Source organism: Otolemur garnettii, unplaced genomic scaffold (genome assembly GCF_000181295.1).
Source record: "Otolemur garnettii isolate 467f Iridium unplaced genomic scaffold, OtoGar3 scaffold00063, whole genome shotgun sequence".
Lineage (NCBI taxonomy): Eukaryota > Metazoa > Chordata > Mammalia > Primates > Galagidae > Otolemur > Otolemur garnettii.
In genome coordinates this window covers 4,337,296-4,345,067 of record NW_003852458.1, presented here as the reverse complement: position 1 = coordinate 4,345,067, position 7,772 = coordinate 4,337,296, and the positions used below count along the sequence as shown (strand labels likewise).

At 33.5% G+C, this 7,772-nt stretch overlaps 1 protein-coding gene across 2 annotated transcripts in view; it reads left to right on the top strand.

Moving 5' to 3' along the window:
- NADK2 (NAD kinase 2, mitochondrial) overlaps positions 1 to 2,647 on the top strand; it is a 42,906-nt gene extending 40,259 nt beyond the window's left edge. For both annotated transcript variants that reach the window (XM_003792939.3, XM_003792940.3), the window contains one exon: positions 2,169 to 2,647. In XM_003792939.3, the coding sequence (XP_003792987.1) occupies positions 2,169 to 2,307 (139 nt within the window). In that variant the 3' untranslated portion in view covers positions 2,308 to 2,647. The remainder of the gene's footprint in view (positions 1 to 2,168) is intronic.
- The last annotated feature ends 5,125 nt before the right edge of the window (positions 2,648 to 7,772 follow it).

Below are 7,772 nucleotides of genomic sequence, written 5' to 3'. Positions count from 1 at the left end.
ACACACACACATATACACATATCAAGACATAGTAGGATTAAATCATTTTAAAAGAAGCTGATTAGGAAACATCTTTTTTTCATGAAGTATGGACTAAAAGCAGGAGAAACATTCATATAAAACATAAAAGTTGCATAGCAATAAACCTTTAGAAAAGGATTCATTTCTTTTTTTTTTTTTAATTTTTCCTGCTTCCTAGAGAAAGATTGATTTCTTTTAGCTTTTCAATAGGTAGACTGCTGCCTATTGAATCTGCTTCACCCTTTTATTATTTTTGAGAGAAGATATACAAAAATGAATATAATTTCTTATTTTGTAAAGTTTTCCCAGTATGCCAAACTAATAAGAAAACAACCTGTCATTATGAGATAATGTCATCTGTTTCATAACCTCCATCCACTATACAAATTTTCTGTTTATGACTATACAGTTGATTTTTTTCCAGGTAAGACGGTAATAAGAAAACTCATCTTCAAATTCACTTTATCATTTGAAAGTTAATTTTGATCAATCAACAAATCTACACTCAGTTTAAGTGAGAGTTCAAAGATCTTTCAAAGAGATAGACTTCTAAGATTTAAATTTTTGGTAATGTAAGTAGAATAGTTTTGTGACTTTGGTGGTTGAAAAAGATTTCTTAAACATGTCATCAAAAGCACCTTAAACAAAAGTGTAAAAAATTAAACCGTATTGGAATTAAGAACTGCTAAATAATCAAAAGATGCCATTAAGAGGCTAGGTACCATGGCTTATACCACTAATCCTAGCACTTTGAGAAGCCAAGGCAGACAGATTACTTGAGCTCAGGAATTTGAGATCAGTCTGAGTAAGAGTGAGACACAATGTCTACAAAAAATGGAAAAATTAGGTGGCACCTGTGGCTCAAGGAGTAGGGTGCCAATCCCATATTTCAGAGGTGGCAGGATCAAACCCGGCCCCAGTCAAAAACTGCAACAACAAAAAATAAATAAATAAAAACAAAAAACAAAGAAAAAGAAAAATTAGCCAGGCAGCATGTCATATTCCTATAGTCCCAGCTACCTGGGAGGCCAAGGCAGGAGGATCGCTTGAGCCTAGAGGTTGGAGGCTGTAGTAAGCTATGACAGAGCCTCTATACTTTAGGATCCATGACAGAGCAAGATCCTTCCTAAAACAAACAAAAAACCAAAAAGAGATACCATTAAGGAGAAAAAAGAGAAGGATACTTGCAGGACTATATCCAACAATAGGCTCATAGCCAGAATATACCACAATGCAACTTTCTTATATCACTATTAGGAATATGCAGGCTGGAAAAATTGTTTGGCATTTACCTATCAAATCTGAATGTAGCATACATGGTGACCCAGTAATTCTCCTCCAAGGTTTATATCCAACAGAAATGTGTGTGCCAAAAAAACCATGAATTCAAGAATATTCATAGCAGCACTATTCCCAATTGCCAGAAATTCAAATGTCCATGATTAGTAGAAGAGATATGTAAATTTTGGTGTTTTCATACAAGGGAACGATTTTCATACAACATTGAAAATGAACATTTTGCTACTACTACATACAATAAATTGGATGAATTTCACAAACATACTAATGAGCAAAAGAAGCCAGACACTGCTGTACGTGTTGTATTCTTCCATTTAGGTAAAGTTCAAGAATAGACAAAGCGATTACTACTAGTGATAGGAATTAAGATAGTGGGTATTCTTGGGGAGGGAGGGAGCAGAGGTACCAACTGGGAGAGGACAGTGAGGGAGCTTCAGGCAAATTGGGTAACACATGATTCCTGATTTGGGTAATAATTACAGAAGTGTGTTCATTGAGCTATTCATTCATAATTTGTGTATATGTTATACTAAAATATTTTACATGAAAATAGTTTTATATGACATCCCATCCTATGAAATAGCCTTTGAGTTCCATTAGGTCTGCACTTGTGTACAGCTACATGTTTATGTGAATGGTGCTCTCTTGAACATAGTAATTTTGAGACTTTGATAATGTACACATATATTTACATAGTTACTAATTCTCTCATAGGAAAGAACAACTTGATTTTTAAAATCAAGGCCAAATGATCTGCTAGCTTAGATTAAAATTCAGGGTTTTAAATAACTTATTACTTAGGATTAAGAAAATGATTCCTTTTTAATGAGATATTTTCTTCCATTTAGGGTTTGTGTTCGTTCTCGTTGTTGGGATGCGTGTATGGTTGTGGATGGAGGAACTTCTTTTGAATTTAATGATGGAGCAATTGCTTCAATGATGATCAATAAAGAAGATGAGCTTCGAACTGTGCTTCTAGATCAGTGAAGAATTTCCTCACATGACAAATTTTGATTACTGGAAAAATATTTTTAAAGCAGAAACAGACTACCAGTCATAAAGCTACATTTTTGGATTGTTGTTGAGACTGGTTGCCCCTGGGCTCAAAGGTGACAAAGAGTGAGATTTGTATTATTCTGCTGTTAGATTCAGACAGAAAAGAGATATTTACTATGTATGTAAGAAAACAGATGTACTAAACTGAGTAGAATTGATAACAGTGAAATTTCTATATTGCTTGCAATTGGTAACCAAGAAGACTCTTACCTTTTTAAATTTAGAGAAAGCAGGCTTAAATAAAGGATTAAATGTTTAGGATTTGAAATTTTACTGTATAAGTGTTTTTTCCTTACCTTTCTTCCTAACTTTGTGGAATTGTCAGAACACATCATTTGACCAGTGTCTATTTTTTATAGTACCTAAAAATCAAGACTTTAAAAAATTTTGATGGAGAATTTTGATAAATCCTGACATTGACCTAATTGAAATAGGTAAATGTGTTTTTATATGTGCTAAGAATTTTCTAATTTCAGAATACAGTGGTATTGTTATGACTCTATTCATTTAAACATTTCAAACAATCATTTTTGAAATCATTTATAGGTAAATGTTTTCATTTGAGGTTATTCTGGTTAATTTCAACCAGACTGGTGAAATACATTTATCAGAACAAAATCATGATACTGTTACAAATGTATTAATTATCCAATAGATGCTTTAGCATCAATTTTGTAAAAAATTCTGAGTCTCATAAGTTTTTGCCATCTTTATGACTCTTAACATGGATTCAAGGACTTAAAAGGATAAACTGATTAAACATTTTGTATTACAAGTTTGTTAAAATCTTAAAAAACATTTTTTATCTAGTGTTAGTAGTAGTGTCAGAAACAGCATAGATGCTTTAGTAAATATGTAAAACTCAGTAGTTTTGGAATTACCTTATGGTATCATGGTGGTTTTCACCTAGCTTATATTCCAAATTTTATGTGATAGTTTTGTGGGATAAAATATTACAGCCTTTCTTTTTTCCCCATTGTGAGAATTCTTTTATTTTTGGAGGAAATTATTTTCATCTAATTCTTGATCTACTTATAAGTAACCTTATAATTTTTGCAGAAAGCTCCTATTACTGCATAAAGAAATAGTATTCTCATGCCATTTATTCCAAGTTACGTGGTTTTTTTTCACTTGCTGATGAAAATTTTTGTTCAATCATTGATGGATATTTATTGAACACCAACTCTATGTCGTGTACTACTACATCAGGTGCTGGAGTACGTAGAGTCTATCCTTATAGAATTAGACACTAGTGAACTCAAAAGTAAATTCTGTGTAAGCTAGGATAAATAGAAATTGAGTGCTCTTAATTTTGCCAACACTTAACATTTGTTATCACCTTTTCTTAATGTTAGTGTACAAAGGTAATCTAAGTTTTGATGTATATCCGGAAGAATCTGTTTTTCCTTTCTTCAGAGTACAGTAGAACCTTCAGAGGTGACTACTTCCCTACATTGACCTTAATTAAATTGATCTAATTTTCATAGACCAGACGTGCACCACATGTATGTATCAGTACAGCAGGCCTAGTTTCTTATGTTGGCCACCTCTGTATGTTGACCAGTTTGTTAAAGTCCCTTGGGTGGTAAGCTTACAGAGGTTCTACTTTATATGCGTAGACACTTATAGCAAAGAATTTGTACGATGCCTCAGAAAGAAATAAAAATCAGTGTTTTCCCAGAGGTGGATCTAGTTTATGGCTTAATTTTTTTTAATGATAAATACATATATTGCTTTACAAAACATAAAATTCTGCACTATAGAAACTTATGTAAAGGATTTAAAATACCTCCTTGAAAAATAATGCCAACTCCTTTAATCTCCAGAAAATCTGTCCAAATGTTACCATAGATCTGTGAATATGTAACATATTAGTTAAGTAATGTATGTACAAATTGTTCATAAGTTTTGTTATTTTAAAAGGTTTTAAACATACCCTAATGTGTTCTAATTGAAATATAATTTCTAACATTTCTGCTTTGTGGTTGGGATTTCTTTGTAAGAAATGAGAAGCAAATGATGTTAGAATAGCTAAAATGTTTTTATGAATGAGTTAACCTTTTAATGGCAACCGTATGTGAATAAAATTAAACCATTGTTGTGTCTTTTTAACCTCATTTCTTTTTTCCTTAACTCCTATGCGGTAATTATTTGAAAACCACATTTTTCCCAAAATGTTTCAAAAATCTTTTCTCCACTACTATATATTTATTCAGTGTCCCTGACTACACTCCTGACATTTGACATAAAATGACTGGTCATTTAATTAGTGGGCAAAATGCTTACCTGGTAAATGTAGACTTTTACAGACAATCTTGACCCAGTGGTTTTGATAATCCATATGTATTTATAGTCATGGCCACCATACAACAAATCATAATACACGTTTTACTAAGTATATAGCCTTAACATACAAAAATTTACATTGATTTCATTTTTTAAAGAAGGGCCAGTTAACACATTTCTTATCGCAAAATACTTGAGTTGAAAAACTCAATTTTCAAATACAGTTTATTCTTAACTTTAACATTAAGAATACTCATGAGGGATTACAAGCATAAGGCAATGAGAAGGGTTAAGTTTTCTAAGGTGACTAATGAGATTTTAGTCTTATGAGCTTTAAGATTTTTTAAGAAAATCACTGATTAAATGAGCTGAATAGAAAATAATATTTTAAATATTAATTTGAATACCTTAAATATAATGATTTTAATGCCTAAAATTACAATTTAGATATTTTGGTATTTTGGAAAATATAAAAATATTGGCATTTTAATATTTAGATTCAGTAAAATGTAAAAATTAACACAAACCAAGTCCATAAAATGAGTTTACGACAGGCTTTTATATCTTGGACCTGTATCTTGAAGGGTTAGTGTCTTGGTAGAAACCTTTTGACTTCTGGGATATTTGGCTAGGTGGGGAAGAAAAGGAGTTTGCCTTTTTGCTTGCTGCAGTGTTGGGGTACCCAGGGACAAGGGGTTCCATTCTAGTTTTCCCAATTCCTAGACTGATGCCTTTCCTCAAATGCTCCCCGCCTTCCCTTGTGCTGTTGCTCACCCAGAATCCTTTATATTGTAGATGGTCAATACATGTTGAAATCCAATTGAGTTCTTCACCAGAAGAGAAGAGACAAAAACACTTTATGCGGAAGGGAAGTTGAGCATGTGCTTATTATCCCTCATATTTTAGGAACTTGTGGATAGGGTACAAGAGCATGAAGAATCAAAGGCCCAAGAGAGCATACAGTGAAAATGAAAAAGGAGACAGATGCTAACATAAAGAACACGAGATGTAGCAGCTCTTCATGGAAGAACGTAATGAATGCTACTCTACTAAGTAAAGAACCTGATGAAGTAACACTCTGGAGCAGGATTTCTCTATGCTGGCACTACTGACATTTTGACCAGAGAATTCTTTGTTGAGGGGGGGCTGTCCTGTGTTTTAGGATGGTTAGTGGCACCTCAGCTTCTACTGGCAAAAAGCCAGTGGCACCTTTCTTCTTGTTAACAACCAAACATGTCTTCTTGGGGGACAAAAATCACCCTTGGTCTAGAGCTTTTCGCTGCTAGATAGAACTACCAGTTTATGAAAATAGAGAACAGAGTAACAAAGTGTCACTCAGGGATGATATCAGCAAAATCTGGGATGTGGAAAAGTATAAATGAAGAAACAGCTTCAATAAATAAATTACAAGGGAAAAAGAGCAGGAATCCAGGGTGGTGCCTGTGGCTCAAGGAGTAGGGGGCCGGCCCCATATACCAGGGGTGGCGGGTCAAAACTGCAAAAAGAAAAGAAGGAATCCAAAGATCAAGAATATCAATCAAATGCAATGTGTGGACTACATAAAAAAACATTTGCGACAACTGAGGAATTTAACACCATCCGGATAGTTAATGTTTCAGAACTGATTCCAGAGAAGCCCGATGTTTCAGAGGCATATATTAAAGTACTTGTGAAATTATAGGTCTGGGTTTTGCTTCAAAATAATCTGTGTGTGTGTGGAGCAGAGAGTGGTTGAGATCACGTATGGAGTAAGATTGGCCAGGGATTAATGATTGTTGAAATTGGATGATGGGGTTTATCATATTTTCTATAACTTGCATATATTTGACATTTTTCATTTTAAACAAAAACAAAATGAGGCATAGTAGTGGTAGTAGTGATGTAAAGGAAGAATTAACAAAACTGGGTCATAAGTCAAGAATCACTCTTACCTCATTTAAATGGACGAGGTCAAAGACAATTCCTGGAAGACCTCTGTGCACAGAGCAAGCTTTTCAAGTAGGCTCCGAATGACAGTAAAATACATGGTATAAGGGGATCAAGTCTACATTCAAAAAGTGCTACATGCTGGCTTTTATTCATAGTATTTGGCTATCACATTAATCACTTGAATTCAAACGTTATATATTACTTTTGAAAACACATTAGGGCCAATAAGCCTATATTTAGCACCTTTGCAAAAAGCATCATCAACTATAATTTGAATTTGATGAGCATGAAGCAGAGGTCAAAAAGCACCATTCTGAAGCTCTCTTTTGAACTTCACAGGCCTCCAAACTAAATGGCATACCACACTGAATGCTTTCTAATTTTCACTACAGTACTTAAGAACAAAAGAGGAAGAATAAAAGAATACAACTTAGTTGAAGTACTTATTTTTATAAAAATGTGTTTTATTTAAAACAAGTCTATAAAAGTAGAATCACATACAAAAATATGGATTACTCTGACACGTTGGCAAAATAGCTTATGGCTGGACTTGAGTTTGGAAGTACTGCATGTCTGAGGGCTTCCCGGAAGTCAGAGTCCAACCTGACACTATCATCAGCCCTTGCCCTAATCTGTAAACAATAATTTCAAGTAGTATTTAGCACTTCCTACCTACGAAGAAATCGAAGCATAATCATTTCCTGTGTAACACTACTCTAAAATGTTCTTCCTTAGGTCTGAGCAGATAAGGGCACTTGAAACTATTACATGTAACATTTAAGAATTTTGATTTTTAAAAAAAGTTAATAGAAAGGATGTGTTTGGCTTTTTTGTTGCATTTTAAAAATATGAGGTCATCAATTTAAACCAGTTTTCTGTGATTTTAAAAAGAATTTAATCTTTTTGCATCTATGTACCAACTTAAAAAAAAAAATTCACTGATACTATCTAAAGGTTCAACATCTGAACCTTAGCTTTCCCTTGGGTACAAGTAGTACTTACTGCTCTGGAACTGCATGGACATACCTGCCAGTAGTGTGTATTTCCGATTGAAGGGAACATACAGTTCTTATTAGGGAACTTCAGGTCCCATACCTAAATGGTCCCTATAAGATGAATCACTTCAGACAATTATTGTAAGAGACCAGTAAAAAAAAAAAAAAAAAGGCAATTTAAAATAC